This window comes from Apteryx rowi, unplaced genomic scaffold (genome assembly GCF_003343035.1).
Source record: "Apteryx rowi isolate R43461 unplaced genomic scaffold, aptRow1 scaffold_110, whole genome shotgun sequence".
Classification (NCBI taxonomy): Eukaryota; Metazoa; Chordata; class Aves; order Apterygiformes; family Apterygidae; genus Apteryx; species Apteryx rowi.
Window position 1 is genome coordinate 1066183 of NW_020447309.1, and position 22898 is coordinate 1089080.

At 40.8% G+C, this 22898-nt stretch overlaps 1 protein-coding gene across 4 annotated transcripts in view; it reads right to left on the reverse strand.

Moving 5' to 3' along the window:
• Positions 1 to 18080: 18080 nt before the first annotated feature.
• The window catches only part of MTX2 (metaxin 2), a 38279-nt gene continuing 33461 nt past the window's right edge, over positions 18081 to 22898 (reverse strand). For all 4 annotated transcript variants that reach the window (XM_026075800.1, XM_026075786.1, XM_026075778.1 and 1 more), the window contains 5 exons: positions 22186 to 22224; positions 21639 to 21764; positions 20937 to 21013; positions 19195 to 19242; positions 18081 to 18589 (listed from right to left, as the gene is read on the reverse strand). In XM_026075800.1, coding sequence (XP_025931585.1) covers positions 18379 to 18589; positions 19195 to 19242; positions 20937 to 21013; positions 21639 to 21764; positions 22186 to 22224 — 501 coding nt within the window. In that variant the 3' untranslated portion in view covers positions 18081 to 18378. The remainder of the gene's footprint in view (positions 18590 to 19194; positions 19243 to 20936; positions 21014 to 21638; positions 21765 to 22185; positions 22225 to 22898) is intronic.

The following is a 22898-nucleotide window of genomic DNA, read 5'->3' on the forward strand; positions in this document are numbered from 1 at the left end:
CTAAGGGTTTAATATAGGTTATCTTGATCACACAGAAATATGATATGATTAAGTACCCCAGTGTACTTGTCTGTATCAGCTCTAATATATCCACTTACAAAGGCTATTATCTGAACTCTAAAAGGGCAGTTTCATCTCCTGAAAACAGGATATCAATAAGGAGTTTCTTTTGTTGGATAAGTAGCCATGTTTCTTCTTGGGAAAGTGTGGAAGTGCATGTAATGCCCTAGGGAGAATTTCTAAAGAGATGCATAATGAAGAAGTTTCCCTTCTAAATTTCCAGGTAGCTGAAGCAGAGAAGGACCAACCCAGAATCACAGCCACACAGACCTGCTGGCCGGAGGGGACCATTGCCCGTCTCTAATCCAGCCTCTCATTCAGAGCTGGGCTGTTGCCATCTCCAGGTCAGGTCAGCTGTGGCTTTGTCTAGCCAAGTCTTGAAAGCCTCGAAGAATGGAGATTCAGCAGCCTCTCTGGGTAACCTGCTCTGGTGCTGCACCACCTCCAGAGAAAAAAGTTTTTCCTAATGTCCAGGCTGAATATCCCAAGCTGCCCTTTGTGGCTGTTGCCCTTTTTAAATTGTCCACTGTTACCAAGAACGGTTTGACTCCGCCATCCTTGTAACTCCCCTTCAAGTAGTTGCAGATCACTTTGTCAGATGAAACAGCCCAGCTCCATCAGCGTCTCCTTAAAGGTCTTGTGCTGCAGTCTCCTGACTGTCTGGTAGCCCTCCACTGGACCTTCTCCAGTTTCTCAGTATCTCTTGAACCCTGAGACCCAAAACAGCACAGTATTCCAGATGCCACCTCACCGCTGCCAGGTAGAGGGGGATAAAAACTTCCCTCAACTGCTGGCCCCACTCCTTTTGTAGCCCAGTACACAGTTTGCCTTATTCGTGATGAGAGCACATTGCTGGCTCATGTTAACTTTGTGTCCACCAAAACCTTGTGGTCTTTTTCAGCAGGTCTGTTAGTCATACAGTCACTTCCCAGCCTAAACTGATGCATGAAATATTGCTGTGGGATTTATGCTAGAAGTTTAGTGGGCACACCCAAAGCATTGCTGTAGAGAAATATCAGCAATGCTGGTATTACTCTAGGGTAATGTGATCAGATAGAGTGGAAGCCCCAAGGAGGTAAATGTGAGGTGGTAAAATGGTTAAGCAGTTATTTATATTAGAATTTTCTACCAACTCCCAGAGAGAAGTAACAAATTAGAAACCAAGCACCAGGCTGGCTTGTCATTTTTGTTACCTTCAGTTTGTCTTATCCAAGACTTTCACTTACTAGTGGAGGTCTCCCAAAATTGGAAAAGTTTGTCACAGCAGCAAACTTTGACACTCCACTTCAAGTGAGGTGGGACTGATGACATGTTAGAGGGTCACACTGAAGAACCTCTAAGGCTTGATCCAGCCTTATCTCTTGCCGTGCCTGGCAAGAGATTGTGTGAGCCCTGTAGTGTTGATTCTAGTTTGGAGTTAATTCAGTTTAGCTAGAAATCAGTTGTGATCCTGAAGAGCTTAGAAATGTAATATATGTTGGAAGCAGGTTTTTGCTTGCAAGTTTGTTTGAGCCTGTAAGCTTGCTACAGCTTGTGAATTTAATTTTAGCTCTGGAACTTACTCCAGTTTTGAAAGGTTACTGAAATCCTGAGAGAAGCCAGGTTTCTTACATGCACCAACAATATCATGACAATTTTTCTTAAGAATTAAGTTAGAAAAAAGTGCCCCCCAACACTAAGGACTTGAACCAGGTTTTTCCACCTGTCAAACACATGCTGGGCCACCTGGCTGTTGTTATTTGATAGCAATTACTCCCCACCCCTTTCCTATCAGCAGCTCCAGCTTGGCTACAAGGATTTAATTAGCAAACTTTTCCCAGCCCCAGGAAGAAGGAGACACAAAGAAGTCCAGGAGCCAAAGTTGCTTGCTGCCGTGTTTTATACTGCACCACGCTTTGCTTTGTCTCTGCTACCYGCATTGTCAATAAAACAATAAGACTGTTTTAAAAGTTAGAGCAGCATTTGTTTGACTAACAGCCTGCTCCTTGCAAAGCATTTGTATTTCAGCTTATTGAACATTCATTATGTATTAGACACTCAGCCTTGTACCATTGATCCAGGCAAGGCATACCGTATCAAGCTGGCTCCTGCCTTGCCTGCATATAGCAGCTTGGGCTGTCATTTCTGAAAGTAGAGATCACAGGCCAAATCCCCCCATTTGGCCACAGAAGCAGGGCAAAATAGCAAAGCAGCTGGCTTTCCCAGGTGTTGAAATCAAGGAGATGACTCTGAGACTGAACCTACAGCCTGTTTCCTCCTCCCATTGCCTCTGGGGCTGGTGGTGGTGGGAGTGCAGCGGGTGGATGGGGCTGAGGCCAGGCCAGCCTTGCATGGACACCGCCAGGGAGCAACGACTCACTTTGCCTTCCAGGGCAGCTCAGCGGTCACCCTTGCCTTGTCTCAGAGTGTCAGTCTGAGGTACGACTTTTCATCTTTCCTAAAAGCTTTCAGTTTTTAGGGTTTGAAATAACCTGGCAGCCCTTAAAAAGGTGTTGACCAAGGCAAAAAGTGGGCTATGCGCAGAGCTCATTTGGGTTCAGAAAATGCTTAGCTTTCCATGCAAGCAATGCAGTCCTTTCATACAAACACAGAAATATGCAAACATACAAAATTCACAAATACACAAAACAGAATCTGTAGTATGGTTGTGTATTGAGGAATGTACTGCTTTTGCTTCCACATTCAAGTAGGTAGCACAGCAAAAGCTTTCTGAAGCAGCCTACCAGTAAGAGCACAATAATAGCTCTTTTCCTGATCATTAATTCAGACATCATGCAATCAGTCAAATGAATCTGTCCTCCTTTGCAGCTCTTCTGGAGATTGCTGTCCTCTCAGCTCCAATGAAAGGGCCCCAACTCAGTAGCCTGTGTCTTTCTTTAATTAGAACCAGTGATAACCCATGGACAGGATCATTTTGCCCATGGCCATATATCATACAGGCGTAGCTCCCTGGCACCAATAGATTACTGTCTATAAGCAGAACATCTTTGATATGAAGACAGTGAGCATAGGAACACCCTTTGAGACCACAGATAAAGCTCTTTTAGATGAATTTTGCCTCCTCTCTGAGGCTGTCCCACACAGTCTGGCTGGGTTTTCGCATGATCCCCAGCTTTAATTCTGATCCCGTGTCAGATCTGAGAGTGGCATGTGGGCCTTGGAAGAACCCTTTGAAAATGCCTGTGTAGGCAGACTTATCTCAGCACTGAGTGCTCCCTCAGTAACTGCTCCAGAGCAACCTGCATTTTGAGGAGAAACAGCTTTGGCAGTCTGTCAGCTTTCCTCTGTTTGTTGCTGTTGCGTATTTTATTTCACTACCATATTACAAAATTAATATTTCCTGTGCTTTTTAWGGACTTTATTTGTGCTTTGTTTTCATGTGCTTGTTTCACTTTCCTCTCTATAGAATTAATAGTATTATTATCAAGGGCTAACAAGCTTGGAATTAATCTGTTAATGTTTAATTATTACTTACAATGATTTTTTAGAGTTCATACCAGCATTATTGAATGCTATTTTACAAGCCAGAACAGAGAGGCACACCATTTGCTGGGGCACTGGGATTACTCTAAAACTGCATCAGTGAGGTTTTTCAGCAGTAGCATCAGATAGTGCTTGGTGTGAGGTTTAGTTTAAATTGCTGCTGCCCTAATCAAGGGGGCAGGTGCAACACTTGGACAGGAAGGTGAGAAAAATAATAAAAATTTTAAAGCTGAACTGAGAGCACCCACCTGGATAATTTAGTATTAAATACAGCTCAGCTCCCAACCTTTTTATTTGGCAGAAGTTGTTGGCTAGAAGGCTATACCTAGCAACTGCTATGAAAAGGAACAGAAAAAGAGCTGAAAGAAGATTACATGTTTAATATCATCTAAGCTAAATGGGAAGGAATATTTCTGCTGATTCTTTTGAAAGCTGATAGGACTTTTCCTTTGTGTGTACCCGGATCTGTCTTGTGTGCAGGAATCCTAAGCAATGCAGGTGAAATTTTAGCCTCTCTGAGGTTCATGGAAAAACTCCCATTGGCTTCAGTGATGGGGAGAGTCCGATTTTCACCTCCTCTTTACTCTCTGGTGAGGCAGACTTCAGGCAGGATAGGTGTTTCAGGTACTGAGTACCATTAGGAAGAGTTTCATCTTCCAAGCGGTGGTTTCATCTCTCTGGAGAGTGGGTGATAAGGGAGAGCTGCTGTGAAGCGCTGGCTCGCGCGCCTCGGGAAGGTTGCTCCGARGAGCCAGGGGTGCCGAGCGCTGCGCCAGGGCACTGGCGCGGCTGCGCTGTCACGAGCAGGGCTGGCAGACAGCCCTCAGCACTGCAGGCGCTGAGCCCCGAGGGGAGAGGCTACCGCCGGCGCTGGCCGCAATGCGTACCCAGCCCCGGGGGGAGAGGGCCAGGGTCTGCCTATATTAATTTTTCGGGATATTTCCAGTCCTCCTAATTTGTGTAAGCCCTGAGGCCCTGATCCTCAGCAATGTGTAGACATCAAAATCAATAGCAGGGAAGCACCAACATGCCTTTAAAGATAGAGTTCGGGCACTGGTGTAGCCCTGGCTTCAGCAGGTTAGTAGTCTGCATTATTCCAGAGTGTGGAGAGAGCTGGAACTCTATCCTCAGGTTCAGCAGGGCTGGAAATCTCACTTTCTACCCCCTTTACCCAGAAGGAAGAATTACTTTTGTATATCCCTTTTTCCTTCTTGGCTTTTTTTTTTTTTTTTAATTTGAAAAGAGATGGTAGCAGCAGAGCTAAAGGGTGACTAAACATTGCATGCAAATTGTTTAATTCAAAATAGGACTTAATAACCTCCTGGCAAGTTCCAGGCAAATTGTACCTAAGAACTCCTAGAGCATTGTTTATTGTTGTCTACCTTTGAAGTTTAGTTTACACAAAGTTTTAGGGGTAGTGCCAAATAATTACATGGCAGGATACTCTGTTCTTCTTATGTGTGGTTATAATCATTACAAAAAGTCTGCCATGGGCTTGTTCAGGAACAGCTATTCTTCAATAGCTATTTTGGGTCAACTCAATGCATACTCTATTAGAGGTATTACTTCTACTGCAGAGTAATGAATCATATTTGCAGTCAGGAAGTCACTCATGTAATTGTCACTAAATATAATGAATACAGTGCTATTTAAAGGGTTTCAGGATTGTCTGATGTTATGAAGGACACATTATTTCTCTGGAGCTGAAGGGTATTCCAGCTTCTTTCAGTGGTTTGACATGGAAGAAAGTGGATCTGTAAGGATTTGTGCAATGAGACATTGTCATACTCTTAGAATTCCTGTATAAAGTACAAAAGGGTTTTCTTTGGAAAATTTACTTGTAAGTTGCCTATAAAGATCTAACAGAATTCCTCCACTTATTACAGCCTAGCTTATTAGTTTTAAAATCATTGCCTTTGATTATGTATTCTGAGTCCTGTGTTAACAGCTCTAAAACCCATATTGTATATCAGAGACTGAAAATACTCTGATTGTTGCAGGCAAATTCCCTGGTGCTTCGTTTGACAAAAAGATGGATTAGAACAAACTCCAGAGCATTATTATTACCACCTACATGAAAGATTGTTTCTTTTATTTGTATTAATTACTGATTAGTGCTTTATATATCTTCAGCTCTTTCAGATGTTTTGAATGAGATGTATTGCCTTCTCTAGTTTCTGATCTGGAGGGAACCCTGACAGAAAATGAGCAACTCGACCGTAGTGCCCAAGGAAGTCATTCATGTGTTCAAACGCTGTGGTTCAGGGAACACCCTGAGTGAGAATCTTGGGGAGGTAAAAATAAATTCACAGATAATGCTGCAGACAGATAATTATCGTCCAGTGAACAATAATGTAATGAGTAAATATATTAATTTACTTTAAATTAGAGCATAGAGGAAAAAGAAATCACTCAGATAAGATTCCTTGGATGTGCAATTGTTATGGAGCAGTCCAGAGCTTCTAGCAGTCATATCCACGAGAGGCAGGACACCATCTCGCTGGACAGCTGTCTAACGAGGGGAGGAGGTTTAGCTGAACAACTTACCCAAGCCAGGTAGTATTATTGGCACTGTCTACATATGCTAATGCTCGAGGGCTTATATTAGCCTGCTGCGTGTTTAGAAATGAATGCAACAAAGTAGCTCCTGCCCCAGTGAATTTGCACACTAAATAGGACTCTCAGTGGTAGGAAGTGGCACTGAAATGTAAGTACTTTCGAATGTGCTCTGCGAAGACATATATGTAACTCATATAGTATGCCAGGGAAAAAGAGAGAAGTTATTTAAGGGACTCTCTGCTTTGGACTAGTATGCAAGTGGAGAATCTCTGAGTAATGATAGAAGATGCAGCCAAAGTCCTCCACGAGGAGGTGATGGGAAGGCGGTCGTGACCTATAGCAGGGGCCTGCAACCCAGAGCATGGGGTTAGTCCCTCCAGCATTAGACTGGCATGTAACGGGGTTGCGGGAGATGCTGGAGCTGAAGGCTTCGTGGGCAGCGTTGCCTCTCGTTGTCCAGGCAGACATTACAGGTCAGACGACAGCCCTTGGACTTGTAGCTCTTAATGCGACTGTCAGTTGTGGGAGCCTGGGACAACGATCCAGTCAGGAAATTCTTTTGGTACAAACCCTCTTGGTTTCAGTTTCACTGTCTAGTATGATCAAAGGCCTTTTTCCTGTCTGGGAAAAGGTACTTGAAGAAGGAGTAGTTGCATGAGCAGTCAGAGGAGGCTGTGTTTAAGAACCTTAAAATGTTTCTCAGCCCACGTTTAGCCTGTATAAATCTCAAAATGGAGAAATCCAAGGCAGGTTGCTAAGAATGAAAGCTGTTCTTCAGCATCTTATCTGAGACAAAGAAAGAGGCTCCCTGAGGTCCAGTAGTCTAGTTTTCATACCTTTTGTGCATAAAAATGATCACACCAGCTTGGGTGTGAAAGAGAAAGAGAGGCAGTTGTTTAAGGTATCAATTAGCATGAGACCAATATTTCATCAGGTGACTGTATAAAATTCAGTGGCGAGCCTTTCATGGCCCAGGGTTTTGTTAAAAGGGTAATTTTTAAATAGCCTGTTGTCATCAGCTGATCTGTCATTTTCCATAATTCATGAGCAATGGGGCAAGATTAGACAATAGAGTCTTGGGTGAGAATTCATTAATTTCCTCCATGTTTTTAGAAATGTCAGAGGTGTAAAGCTGAGAATAATAAAAGTCAAACTCCTTAGATATATCTACTGTGTTAGGAAGAATATTACTCTGAGCATCTCTGATAGTATACAGTGTCTTAGTGTGCATGTGTCTTTAATTGGTATGCAAGGAGTTTATCTGCTTTACTGCCTGCACTTATCAGAAAAGATATAAAATGGGATGGTGATAATGGCTGCCTTCAAAGAAAAAGATATGTTCTTTCAAGGGTGTAAGTGCAATAAATCTTTCTAGTTTAAGGGCTCACTGGAAGCAGAAAGATTCTGTTCTGCTGACAACTGAATGTAGGGAACTTTCCCAAGGGAAAACAAATCATGTTTCTCTATTCAAAATATAGTAAAAAATCACTGAAATGTGGTACTCCAGAATGCCTATTACAATATTTCCTACTGACTCCTTTACCAATTAAGACACACTTAAATACTAATATGTTTCTCAAATGGTTAATATAAACTATATGGCACTGAATACACTTAGAACACATTTTTGAATGACTCTCACAGTAATCTGTAATTCAAATTAAAAAAAAAATTTTTAAGAAAGCAGTCAACTTAAAAAAAAAAACAGGGGGGAGTGTACAAAACATATCATAGGAATTAATTTGTACCAAATAAAAGAGACAATGTTGAGTTAATTGCTATTCCAGAAACATTCTGTGTGTCTATGAAAAGCATAGTTAATACTACTGCCCACCTACAGGGTCTTGAAGCGATCTTTTGTGAGTTGAAAGAAATCAGTGTATTTACTTAAAAAAACAAAATCAAACAGAAAAACCCACCGTATTTGTCAGAATCAGATGTTGTGCTTGACTGTTATGGAGAAACAAAAAAGACAAGGGTGTTTTAAATTGATCTGTAAGTATGGTGCTTTCCAGTGCTCACTTTGTTCATGCAGCCAGCAACTGATGTTAGCATGAATTTACATAATTCCTCTTGCTTTGAATAATGACCACAAAAGTTGAGTAATGGTATCTAACAAATTTCCTAACTTTCGAGAAGCTGCCTCCTATCTAGAATTGTTTGTTTGTTCCTCATCTCTCCCTCCCCCCGCACAATCGCAGCAAGGTGCTCCACACAGCATATGACTAAACATAATACAATTTGATTTGTGTTGCACTGTTCTCCAAAGAACAAATCTGTAAAATTACAACATGTGAAGGCTTAACACAATGATATAAAATGGCAGTGGCACGGTTCATATCTTAAACTGACAGACTGATGGTGATTATTGCAAGGACAATGCCCTGCATATGTCAAACGATTTGCAAATAATTTATGTCACCTTATCCTCCATTATTGTTTTTGCAGAGGACATAAGCTGTGTCACTAATATTAAACTGTCGGTAAAAAAGCCTACCTCAGCTTTTTCCAAGCTGAGAATGCAAAGACATCTGCACCGAGACAAACATGCATATGGCCATCATTTGTCCAACATCTTACACATTGTGAAGGTTTTTTACTTGAAATGCCAACCTATGTGGCAGATGATGTATGTGTTTCTTCAGTCCTGTGATTACCAGCACAGAGCTGCTCGGCAGYGCTCTTCACCTCATCAGTTCCACAAGCTGCACTCCAAGGTGTGTGAAACATTTGCAGGAAGATGGCATCTGACATGCAGCAAGGCAAAAGCATTCTGGTGTGAATATTTGACTCCAGATTTTGTTCAAATCAGGGTCAGATTCTGACCTGGAGAAATTAGTGGGGGTAGAGATTTAGCACTGCAAAATGGCAATTTGAAAATGGGAATGAATATATTTTAAAGATGGGAAAGCAAAGGAAAGTGGTGCTGTCTCCTGGGTGACTCCCAAGGGGTTGTAGAGGAGTGAGGAAGGGGGAAGCTTTTATAAATGACCTAGGTTTTATTCTTTTGGAAATAAACACGTGACAAGGCAATCTTAGTTATTTCTATTTGTTAGATTGCATCATCTCAGTTACTGTGTTGTTTATTTTTTGATGGTTCATTTGTTACTACCACAAAATGCCTTTGAAGCATTCTTTTCAGAGGCTGTTGTGGTTAAAATAGAAGGAAAGACTGTTGTGTAGTGGATGGAGCATGGAGCTGGGAAACCAGCCTCTAGCCTCCTGGTCTACATTTTGCCCTGCTCACATTTTGGACAAATTACTTGCAACTGCTGCGGCTTGACTTATTCTTCCGTCAGACAGGTTTTTCTGTCTGACTCATCCACTTGCACAAGTTTGCCAAGCATTTTGTAATCTTTAGCTAGAAATCACTCTTTTGATAGCACATCAGTGACGTTTCAAATTGTTGTGTAGTGATGCACCAAACAACTTCTGTTGGCTTCAGTGCAAGAGATGGCTCCAATTCGTTGCGGTGAGGAGGATGATATACTAAGAAACGCACTGATCTGATCTAAGGATTGAAAGGGAACTCCACTTCTTAGTGCTACCAGTTTTTCCTCTCTTTTGAAAGCCTCATTTTTGAAAGCGTTTTGCATTTTTAACCCTCTCGGAAGTGAGGAGTCTGCTTCTTGCCCTTCCAAGCTTTTCTCAGTCTGCTCCTCTGTAAATCCCAGTTTATGACTACATTGATCATTTTTATTATTATAATACAAGAATGCCAAAGAAATTTGAGAGAACTGCTTTATCCAAGTAAGTTTTAATCTTGCTTTCCAATCTTTCCAGTGTTTAATTTTGTCAAATTTAACAGGGCAATTTGTGTGGGAGGTTTATYATTATTGCAATTGTTTGTGATTAGTGAGTTAAATCACTTAAGAGCAGATCTGGAGCATCATAGTAGGTTATAGAAACACATCTTGTTGCTGACTGGACTAATTATAGCCATAGGGAGCAGAAGGTGATAGGGTTGCAGGATGCTTCTCTCAGTCTGAACACATCCTAGACAGCATGCTGGTTTCTCTTTTAACTGGCCACAGATACTAAGGTGATTTTACCAGTGCTAGGAATCTCTCCAGGCAGAGAGGGCAGTGGGCCAAAAGGGGTGAAATCCTTTCCTAAACGTGTGTCCGCTCTATGAGCTCCCTCCTTTTCCCAGCGCAGGAAGAACCTGGTGCAGTAGCAGAGACAAGGGGGTCTCTAAATGGAGTCAGGAGGAGGGGACAGCCGGACTGGCCCCAGGAACACACGCTGACCCATACAAAAGTGCCTCTGTGGAAAGAGCGCGCAGGAGCTCTCCAGTCTATGTCCAACGATTTCCATCAGATGACTGGTAGCAGTTTTCACAAACAGCAAAGCAGTGTTTTTAGGCTTTTGCTACAAGTATGTTTTGGCATAGAAAAAAGACCTTTGCACTCCTGCTCAAATGTAATATAAAAGTAACAGTCAAGACTAGCCTAATACTGGTGATCATTACACACACATGCATAGACCTACCTGCCTTTTCCAAAACATTATAACCTAAGAAAAAATATGTTGGAGAGAAGTTTATTTAAGTAGATAACAATGCACCCTTCCCATAATACCCCCAAACTAGTGATCTTAATTAACTGGTTCCTTAAACATGCCACAACACAGACTTAAAGCTGCAGATGAAAGAGATTTTGAAGATAGTAATATTACCTATATACTTCTTGGCTAGGAGGCATCATTGATCAAGATACTACACACTTGCGAGGGAAGGAGCCAACAGAAACTGCAAAGGAATTTTAGAGAGGAATTTACAGGAATTAAGGTGGGAACAGAAATGGACCTAAAGGGAAGTTTTTATTGACTTAACAAAAAAGGAAAGTGAACAACTCTTAATCTTCTAAAAGCCCAAGTGATAACATCTGAGACATGAAGGAACACAAGATAATCTCAGGCGACGATCCTGGGTATTGGTGACAACACTGTCGATCTCAACAGTGACAGAATGGTGTGACCAGCAAAAGATAGTTTCAGAGTTGAAAAATCTGGCCAAAATTTTATTTTGTGGGTAAAGGCAAGAGAAGAGACGTTGCCATCCATGAGAGGATGACAGAGTCAACCTGAGATGTATTGCTAAGGAGACAGACTTGCTGGTGGCCAGTCTTTGGCAGGAAATGGTAGTAAAAAAGCTTAAGTCCCTGCTGAAGGAAGACAAACTCAGAAGAGGAAAATGCTCTAKAAACTTGGTTATGCCAGAATTTGACTGGACTACCCGGGGTCTAGCTAGTGGTCTTTTCAGCTCCACAGATTTTTTCAAGGCTAAGCTGCACTAGTTCCTCCCTATAGCGCCTGCAACAAAGCTAATGCAGAGACACCCTGGCTGCAGAGCTAGCTTAGGAAGATGCTCTTCCATTTGCAACAAGACCTGTTGCTCTTATTTTCTGTGAATGATTATACTTTCCATTCTTGTTTCAAATCTTACTGAAGTCATAAACCCCATAAGGCTAATGGTTTGAGCAGTGCTTGCAGGAAGAGTGACCATCACATCCCACATCCTTGAGATGTTTAGGTTTCCTTTTAAACTTATATTAAACTTCTAGATAAAAAGTCTGGACCAGAGAGCATATATGTGAGGTAAAGCTTACTAACAAAAACATCTTTATTGAGAAACTGGAAGACTTCCAGCATTAAGGCAAATAAGAGAGGCATGATTTCATGTCAGCCTCTCCTGTCAGCTCCTGATTTCAAGTCAACCTCTACCATCAACCAAGCCAGTATGCATAGTTATTTTGGCTGTCACAGAGGTTAGCGGGGTAGCCAGTTTGTGTGAACAGTGGGAAGTTCTTTACCTTACCTAGTACTAAATTTAAAGTCTGCAGCAATAGATGAGAACCCTTGATGCTCTCTATGTAAAAAGCCTGTGTCTTCTTTTCAGCAAATTAATTGATTGGCACCAAAAGAGGCCTCTAAAACACTCTCTCTATATATATATATATATTTTTTTTTCTCCTCATAAGCAAAATTGAAGACAAAGTTAATATTTGCTTTCAGTGGTGGTGCTTCTCTCCTGAGCCAATTTCCTCAACCATACTTAAGGCTGAGAGTAATTTTTTACATCTCACTTACGAACCCAGAAAACATAGTTCCTTTGGGAAGCGCTACAGTCAGGTTCTCAGCTCCCTGCAATGGTCTTGCAGAGCAGGGGAGAGCTGTGGTATGTCACCATGACATGGCAGTTTAGAGCTATAATGGCATATACAGACCTCCTTTTAATGTAATCACTTGAGTGTGGCCAATGCTGTCTGTATTTACATGGGTAAGAATTTTGGTTAGGTGGCTACAATTTTTTTTTTTTATCTAGTATGTGAGTTACGGCCCCAGTATGGATACAGTTGTGTGGGTATAAACATACTTCTGTTGGTGTCACTTATTTTGTTTCCTGAAGCCCTATTATTGCCTTCACACAATGGTGTTTTGCCGGACTGGTAACTGTTCCTATGGCAAAAGTTTCTAGCCTAGACAAGCCCTTGAAGGYTAAAGTAGTTTGAACGTTTCTTTGAGGCAATTACACAATGGATATTGAGTTCCCTGCCAAATGCTGCTTTTAAAAAATGATGATGATGGGGGCATGAGCCAAGCATTACAAACCTCTGAGGCAGATGACTGCACGTTAACAGTTAGTGAATGACAGAAGAGAAATCAGCCAGGAAAGTTTCAAACTACATCACAGCACAGCCTGACTTTGCTAATGCTTTTTACTTCCAACTCCCACTTWTATCTTAAGATCAGATAACGAGTAGCACTTTTTCTTTGTAACAATTCATTAATCAGAGAAATGATCCTTGCTAGTGTTTAGATGTTTTACTTAATTTGGTACTTCTGGCCTGCTGCCCCAGTAGTGCCAAAATTATTATTTCTCACCCAGCAGGTGATAAATAACAACTTCAGTCATGATTAATACCATGAATTTCTCAACCTGACTAATGCAAAAAACTTCAGACCTGCAGAACAAGTGGGTGATAATTGTTGTGAGAGCCATTGGAGCTGCACTCGGCTTGTAAAGAAAGCAAGCCACAGGAAATGAAGCGTTTGCTAGCAGCACAGCTGATCCTAAGAGGCATCATTAAGTGTGGCTCAGCAGCATTCTCCATGTGCAGGGCTGTGCTAGGCTCTTTTTTCCACAACACTGAGCTTTAAGTATGTCTGAGAAGCAGGAGATTGCCAGGTTGTTGKTTTTTTTCCTCAGGGGGGTGGGTGGGAGGGAAATAAAATAAAAGGCAGAGAAACTAGCAGGTGAATATCTCATTAATGCCACTCCATACTGTAATTTTTACTATCTGATAAATGAACAGTGTTAGATCCTAGAAAAAGCCTTGCTACCACTAAAGCTCCTGTACACAATGTCCCTTTTGAAATCTCATCACAATATCATAAAATGTAGCTTCAGAGACTCCCCAGTCAAGGAGAGCCCTCTTCATAGGGGGACAGTAAAACCAGGGCCTCAGGAAAGGCTCTCAGCTGGAAACAGAAATCCAATACTGTAACACCGGTGGCTGAAATCCTGGTCCCTTTGCAATCAACAGCTGTCTTGCCATTGACAGCAGTGGTGCAGAACTGTTGCTCCATTTTCCCTGCTCTGGGTGCTGTGAAACAGGATATGCAGTACCCTCGCTTCCATGGGCAGTGCTAAATTAAGCAGGCTGAACACTAGTTCACCTCCTTGGGAGAATTTTTCTTGCTTGTTAGAAGATATAAGGGAAATGTGGTGCCATTTAATGGTCTATTAAAAAAATGAGACCCTCAAAAAACCTACATCCGAAGCAATGATACATTGGGAGAAACACAGGGTATTTCAGGCTCATAGTTGGGTTTCTGTTTTTCAGATGGGCCTCTGGTCACCTCATGCAAACAACTCTGTCCATGCTATTTATTGTTCGGACTCTTGAGGAGGGTTTCTGGGCTGACAAGGCAGTAGACCTTGCTGTGCAGATCCAGGGCAATAACAGAACAGCTGACAGTAAGTGAGCTCTTCTCTCGCTGGAAAGAACTAGAACCTTTGCCTGCAGGACACAATTCTGAGCATCCAATAACAGTTGCACAGTAACACTGCCCCTTTTCATGCCCAAAGTAGCATAATATAATTATAAACAAAAAAGCTACTAAAAAYTGAACTTTGTTTCAATCTGAAACAATCAATCAAATCTGTTCATATACAAGATGAGCAACAACCCTGGATCACCATCAACAGTGTGACTCCCCCTTCCGTTTATTTGTGCTGTACCCCCTGCCTACAAGCCCTTGTCACACACCAGGCCCCCGCTGGCACGCTCTTGTCTCTGAAAAATCAACCCTTCCACCACACCATGACCAATGCATTGGACATTGTGCTGGTCAGTCAAACAAGGCCTTCATAATGTTTGGCACAAGGCATTTCTGATGGAAAACACCAGGCTCCCAAAAAGGACCAGAACAGCTAACTGTGCTGAGTGGGTTTGTTTCCCTGTTGCAGACAGATAGCAGGAGCAGTCCCTTACGCACATGCGCACGCACACACACACACACACACACACACGTGCAAAATGCCTTGGCACTGGAGGCAGCATTCTGTTTTCACAGACTTTCCCATTTGTTTTATCTCCATTAGACAAGAAAAGAATCCACTACTTTCTAACTAGCACTGAGCTCAACTTGAGCATCTCCATATGAACCCATTAATTCATGGAACAAAAAGGCAGCCAAAAAAAAAAAAAAACAACCCATGGCTAAGTATCGTATACATTATTAAGAATCAGTAAGCATCTATTCACTCAGTTATGTATCTTTTTATGGATCTGTGTGCAATGTTAGTTGAGTTACTCCTGCAGTTTTTGGTGTGGCATATTCGGCGCATACATGCTAAGCTGCAATGCAGCTGCTACTGGCATTCTTTCTGTTAGAAATCTATTTTTTTGTCTTAATTAGGGAAACCTACTTAAGAAGTTCCAGCTGTCTGCTTTCTTCACCCAAAATAGCCTCTGGGAACTTGGGATTTTTGAGCTGTAAAAGCTATGAAAGAAAATAAGTCTTATCACCCAGACATCCTACATGAGACAGTCTATAGGACTTCCTGATCTCTAGTCCTGCATCTAGTCCAGTAATTATACTTTGATCATAGCATATCTTCTAGAAAAGCAGAGAACCCAAGTGTAAAGGCAGAGATACCCAAGTATCTCATAGACTTTCACAGCCTTTGTCTACTTAGATGAGAGGGACATTCAGACTAATAGAAAGCCTCCTTTACTTTGCCTTGGATAAGGCAGGTTGACTGACTTGCACAACCTTCTTGCTATAAAGGTTGTTGGGTACTTTTTTCCCTCCATCCTTTAACCAATGTTGGGGGGGGGGGTTGACCAGTGCACAGCATATCAGCAGCAGTCCAACCTTGCAGCACTGGTGTCCTTCTCTGGATTCTGGCTTTCCAGTTTTTAAGTGTGGTCTACAAGCTTTGTTCCTCAGTGCTTAGATCAGTCTGCTCTGTAGCACTAGTCTTGCTAGCAATGTAATTTTTTTTAAAGTATGATAAGTATCCTGTATTCATGAAGCACAGAGCATGTCCTTTGTTTACATTTTTGTTTTTGACATTAGTAGCAAAGCCAAGATTTTTCTTGTAATTTTAAGTTTACATACTGTAATACTTCATTGACTAGAATGATGTGCAGTTTCAGCTATAAGCAGCCCTGTGGCAAACATGCCATATATGTAAGTATACTTTTTAGTTACGGAAGTAAAGAATGTTTTTTCTCTCCTTTGATAACTTAATTAGTAAGCCAAATGTAAAGTCACACACACAAGGAGCAAGTAGTGGGGTGGTTAAACTTTCAGGAATTATTTAATTTAGCTTCCAGATCTCAGTCTCTGCATGTCGTCTCACTTCAGTATTGGAAACTCAGTGTAATTTGCCTGTCTCTGTTAAGTGCAGACAGAGTTACACAAACTTTGTTTGTAACAGATCAGTATCTTTTGCCAAATCACTTCCATAGCACTTGAGTATATTTTCCAGATGAAACATATAGCTTCCTCAGTGGGGTTGTTGTTTTTTTCCCCCCCCCTCTGAAGTTAAAAGCTTGTTAGATGTTACTGCACAGAATTTGCAATGCCTAGGTTCTCAGCTACCAACTGTTTGGCGGCGGAAGTTGTCACTAAGTAGGGATTTTATTTCAAAAAGGTATTGGTATGAAACATACACCTGTGAAATTTTCTAAGACAGAAATGGAGGACAAAGTGTAATTTTCCTCTCTTAGCAAGAGTGGTTTGATAGAAGGCCAAGAGAACCAGTTATGCATTGGTACCACGGCCAGTTTAAGACTCCAGCATTAATCCTGGACAGTAGGCATTCAGCTGCCATTTTCCAGTTGAGCTGACAACAGTATGAATAAGTAGTAGCAGTAAGTGATCCTTTATGAGCCACAAGGAGTCATGAGGTACCCTGCCAATCCAAGGTACACAGCTGCTTTCTGCTGAGTTTTGGAGAGAGAAGGAAATGGCAGYCAAAATCTCATGACCACTGCATAACCAGTTCAAGCCATTAAGCATTTTGACACTAAGAAGGACAGTTGAACATATTTCATATCAACAAAATGAAATGGTTTCAACTAATCAAACTGCTTTAGCTGGTTCCCAGTTGTGCCTGGGACTTAGAGTGTATAAAGAGTGTTTTTGCCATCAACATATTTCCCCCCCCCCCCCAGCCCTGAAAGTTTTTTAGCACTTTTGGAAAAGTGTCAAATACAACTGACAAAGCAGAACAGAGAGGTACTATTTAATGTGTTCACAGAAATACTAGTCAGATAGTGGCCTTGACTAGACAATCTCTCTTACGAAGTTCTGCATTGCTGAATTTTTGGAGCACAGCAACAATGTTTCTGTGCTTACTGCTGAATTATTGTGCCTGTATGTACCCTAGGAAAATATGGAGGCAGAAGGACCAAGGCATGCCAACCACAGACTCATACCTCAATACCTCTTTTGCTAAGGTAAGTACCCCAGCAAGCGCTTCAAAGTTCAGAAGTAATGTTAACATGCTGGAGGTGGAAACGGGTAGAAAGACACTTACAAAGCAAATCTATCTCTTAGTCAAAGAGCAAGACAAGCTGAGGAGGAAAACTGGGAAGTCATAGGGAAAGACATGTAAACCCAAAAACTAAAGGTGAACAAGAAATAAAAGCAGAGGCAGGACACAGGTAAAAAATAATGAGAGCCAAAAGCTGGTGTGACACAAAGTAAGAACCGTCTGAATAAAAGTGCATTGGTTGTGCACTGCACAGCTCCAAGACATTTGTATCACCAAATTTCTGAATGCATTTTGACTAAGGCAGGAAAACATTGATTTTTTTTTCTGAGTCCTTTCATTCCCAGCTTAGTAATTCTCACTAGTTTACCACTTAGCTGTTTTCTAAATGTCCTGTCACCAGAATCCCCTTGGTCTCTTCTAACTCACGCCCATGTTACCTGATTATCAGACATCACTTCTGATGCACCTGCTAGCAGTCCATGCAGAGGACAAGGATGAACACCTTCTCTGCCATAAAGGGTATCTTTCTGGGACATCAGTGGGAAGCTTGCACTTCTGCTGCTCATAAGCAGCCTTGCCCTCTGTGGTGACAGGGCTTCATTTTTGGCTGCCAACTTCCCATCTTCCACCAGTGCAGCAGTTACTGGAAAGATGCAAAAAAAGCCTCGAAGTGTTATTCTAATAGGAATTGTGAGAGGCCAAAAAGAAAAAAAAAAAAAGTTAGAGCCCTACTTTCACTCACCAGTTTATAAATACTGGTCCCTTTGTAAACATGAAGTTTTTGAAGTGCAAGTACATGAACGGCTGGGGGGCACAGGGAGGAAGAAGTATTTTCCTATGATTAGTCTTTCTATGTAGTCAAATGATTTCTTCGCTATTTCATGCAAATTGCTTTCCTTTTGTCTTTTTGCTATGAGGATCAGCAGAATTTATTTATTACATAGACATAAAATTAGGAAAAGAAAAACTTTTATAAAATATTTTATTTTTTAATACAGATACAATATTTTTCCAAGGTCACTTAATCTTAAGTGGCACACAGGCTATTAAAATGGAAGTGCCCATACAGTCATTTCAGGTTAAACGCGTACAATATATTCTACAACACAACAACTGCATTTAAAGTTTTTCTTGCTCCAGAATGATTTGGCAGCTTCAAAAGTCTAACATATCTTTCCATTTTCAAAACCAATTAACTGAACAACAAAAACAATATTCATTTCTCACATGGGATCCATCCTGATGACCATCAAACAACATGCTTATCTCAGTAAGGACCTCTTAGCRGATCTGGATGTAGCACTTGAAGAGCTGTCTTTATCATGACCTTCAAAGTACTGCTGCTCTATTCGTCTACAAAAGGCTATGAGATTACTGTAGTTTTTCACTTTTTCAGAGAGTTCATCACTGGTTAGTTGAGTAGTAAGGATTGTGAACAGATGTCCAAATACCAGAGCATCTAATTCAGTGGGTCTGTAAAAAACAGCAAGAAGAACAGATATTTTGGAAGCCAAGTCCTGATTAAAGAAAAACCCTGCTGTTCTGAATAACTTTTAGATAGCCCCATAATCTAAGAATTAGGAAGTAATCAAGCAATACTCTGAATTTACAGAAACACATTAAACTTTGTCATCAGCATATTACCATACTACTAATTCTCAGTACAGTATCTTTCTTAAAGTCATTTCTGGTAGCTTAGAAATGTCAGAACAGCACTTCTAAGAAAGGGCACAGTTACTGATCCACTGTGAGCTGTGTTCCAACCTCTGAGTTCTGTAGCAAGGTAAAATGCTTATAAGGTCTGGGGTCACTTCCCCCTGCCCCAGTTCCCTTGCAGATGTGAATAATAAACCCAACCCTTATCTTGCAAAAACAAAGAGGAAGGGGAAAAAATGCATAAAACKCCCTCCTATTCCCTCCTTGTGCTTGTCGACATTCAAGAATCACTTAAACAACAGGAAAAGGAGCTCCAGTATGAAAGCAGCTAGAACCATCTCTTTTATGAAAAAGGACTAAGCAGATATTTTAATTTTTGTTCCATAAAGGAACAGTTGTTTATCAAATGTTTTCAGTCTTACCTTATTTTAGGTACAAGCCTTCTGTATTGAAATGTCAGACCTTTGCATCTAAGCAGTCCATAGACAAACAAAAAGTACTTTTTAAAATATATTAACAACTTCACTAGTGCAAAAGGTAAACAGCAGGAGGGTTTTCTAAGAAATTTTTAGCCTTTCCATTTGGGGGCCCCTAAGAATTCTSCAGTGGAGATGTGTACCCTTGTATAACAAATTTAAATCTGTTGGCAACAGGCTGCTTTTCTTATTTACTTCCTACAGACCCCCAGAGGTCACAGTCTGAAAAACACTGGACTAAGAACACATAGTTTCTTGGTAATATTTCAGACAGTTGAAAGGCATAAAGGTTGAAAATGTACCAAGGAAACCTGGCTAATAAACAATTAAAAACAGAAACCTCAACCTATTTTCTTTAAAAATAAATACAGAAAATTTAGAAAATATTAAATCATTATTAAACACAATGAACTAAGACGCAATTCAAACTTATTCGGTAGTGCATACTATATCTACTCAATTTATACTACCCACCTAGCCTCAACTTTGAAAAAATTAAGGGGTAAAGATAGAGAGAAAAGTAACCAAGACCATAACRCTGCCTTTTGAAGACGTTTCTCTGTCCAAGTGTAGTTATCTGAAGTCCAGACTTGAGCATTTCCCAGTCTAGTCTATATGCAGAAGACAAGAGGTACTAATGTGTGCTACACTGTCAGCGAATTTGATAGTTTCCTGGTTCCTCCTCCTTTTAAGAGCCTGAGGAATGGGTGACCTGGACAAAGACTTCCAGTAGGATATAGAATTAAGTCATCACAGAAGGACTCTTTTCAGAAATCTGACTATGCTCTTGGTTAATTGTCTCTCAGGCTTCTTTCGTACACAAAGGCATTAGCCATTTTGTCATTTTTCAGTGTTATTCCCCTATTACAGATCAATGCACAGAACCTCTAGCACTGGCTACAGAGGATACCAAAACAAGGGCATAAGAAACCTCGAGGTTTCCCATGAAGTTTAGCACACCACACCTACCAGCATTGTATACAACCCAGCAAGTAATACAAACCCAGATGTTATTTAAATCCATAATATTTAAAAAAATACTGAATTATGAGGAGCAGGAAAAAATAGCATTTTGCAATTCGAACAAACTGGTGAGAACAAAGGACATCCCATGAAGGCCAGATTTTTTTCTTTACAATGCAAATCTTAGCTTTCACTCTGTGATTGGTCGTTCGTTGAATAAAAGCTAGCATTTTACCACAGTTCATATAGTGTGCAGATGTCCTCACGCTAATTCAGTTCATTCAGAGCTGTCACTGATGTTAAGGAGGGCAAGAAAAGCTGTTTTGGTCAGAACTGCATAATGCACATTTACTGACCTGTACCCAGTGGAGAACATTACCTGAGAAATGCAAGCAAAGCTTTAAGTGTATCATTTTTATAAGAAATTAACTGTGTAAAGGTATAAGTTTGCTGCCTGTGTAAGCTGTGGTGCATTCTATAAAAACAAACAGAAGTAAAACTAAATCCAAAAGAGAAAAAAACCACATATCTTACAGAAACTTTCCTTTTAATACCTACAATCACTTTTTTCTGAAATTAGGTAGTATATTACATTCATATTTATATTCCAGTCACATATTTGAGTTCCCTTAACTAATCATGTAGCATTAAAGTAAAACAGGAGTGTTTCATATATACATATAATCACATTCTTGGATGTAACATTTCAATAAAGAGTTACTTACTGCTTATTGAAGAAATACGGTTGTGTTCCTAATCTCTGGGAGAGAGCCTGGCAACACTGATCTACATCTTCAAGCACCTATCAAAACACACAAGAGAGAAAGCATCCATATTGCCAGGAAACACCAACACTATGAAAATAACCTCCTTATTGTACTACTGCCAACAGCGGAAACACAGAATACACAACACTTCAACATCAAAAGCTGTTAAAGTCACAGTCAAACTTACACAGTAGGCAGGTAGCTAAGAGTTACTTAGTACAACATTTGACATATAGCAATGCTGATGAAGTGTTTTCCTTAACATTTATAACTGAGCTTAAAGGTACCAACTTCTACCTCAAAACTGCTTTGTATTTTTCTTAGACCTCAGCGGTGAAGCCACAATCCTGCACAGGGCACCTATTAACACCATGCAGGAAGTGGGGGCCATAACTTCTAATCCTTTTTCAGGACCATGGCCTAAACTAATACTAAAGGAGATACACACTCATGGGAAAACATCTCTCTCCTTATACCCTCAGATTGCATAAAATTTAAGATTTATTGCTGCTGAAGCTGGACACCTGACTGCAGATAACTAAGTACAGAATATATTTTTTAACTACTTCAGCTTCATAAGTGTTACTTCTCCAAAGCCTTAAAAAAAGAAAGAAAAAAACAAAACGGCATAAAGTAGTATGTTTTGCCTTTCACACTGACCTGTTCAAGTGACTTGCCAGCCCACCCAATGGCTTTCATCTTTCGCCTGATCTCCCATTGCTTCTGATAGGACAAAATGCGGTTAAGAGGCCACGGGTAAGGGGAGCCATACCTCAGGTGAGTAATCTTTGTTTAAAAACAGAAAGTTGCATTTTTATAACCAAAAAAACCCCAGATAATTCTATTTACAAAATAGATAATATTCACATGTATCAGACAAAGTTACACCTTTGTCAGAAAGGGAGTTGCAAAAGAGAAGGGGAGTTGTGTGATATACTGTAATTATTTGCACAGAATTTGTAGTTTGCAGCATAACTGTTTATTACCTTAGAAATATATATAAAAAACATCTACTTTGCAGTCAGCTACCTCCCGTAATGACACATAACTTCCCTAAAATGTATGTGCAAGCAAAATTAAAGTGAAAAGACTGTATCATTAATGGTATAAACCTAAATGTTTCATTTATGAGTAGGGATTTGCAATTGTGAGCAAAAGCGTTTTCTCATTAAATTTTAATTAAGATAAATGCTGCAGAACCACTCACCTCCTCTACTGTAACATCATCGCACCATTGGAGATACAACTAGGAACAGAAAGAACACTTACTAAAACTTCCCAATAAAGGAGGATAGAGAAAATCATTTCTCACTAGAATTTTCTTTTCTATATTAGATTAAGTTTCCATTTAATTCCTTCTATTAGACCTCTGAACGCAGAAAAAGAAATTAAAACTGGAAGGCAAAAGGCCAGTTGCCAGCTCTTACTTCACCAGCACCAGGAGCAAGCTGAGATGGAAGGCGCTTTCTCGTTGCCTACACGCCATGCGGGATCCGCGCGCTGGCGGCCAGCCTGTGGCTCCTGAGCCACATCCAGCTTGCAAGGGTTTCCAGCACTGTTTCTCTGTTGGGGTTGTGTCACATAACTGGTCACGGATGTGGACTGTGCAAGCTGACAGTGGGGCTGCCCAGCACAGCTATGGGATGGGGTAGGATCCCAGGAACCGCTGACATTTTCCATCCACAGAAATGGGCTACTTTTATAGCTACACGACACACTTCAAAGAGCTACAGGGAACTAACTGTATGTGTGCCTTCTGTCTACTAAACTATTTCAGCAAGCAGCCCAATGGGTCAAGAAAATTTACTTCTGCCTGCTTTTACCTCAAAAGTTGAAGACCTAATCAAAAAACATGTAGTACTTCCAATATGAGAAAAAAATCTTAAAGCTTTTTTGTCTAAAATCACTTATGCAAGTGTG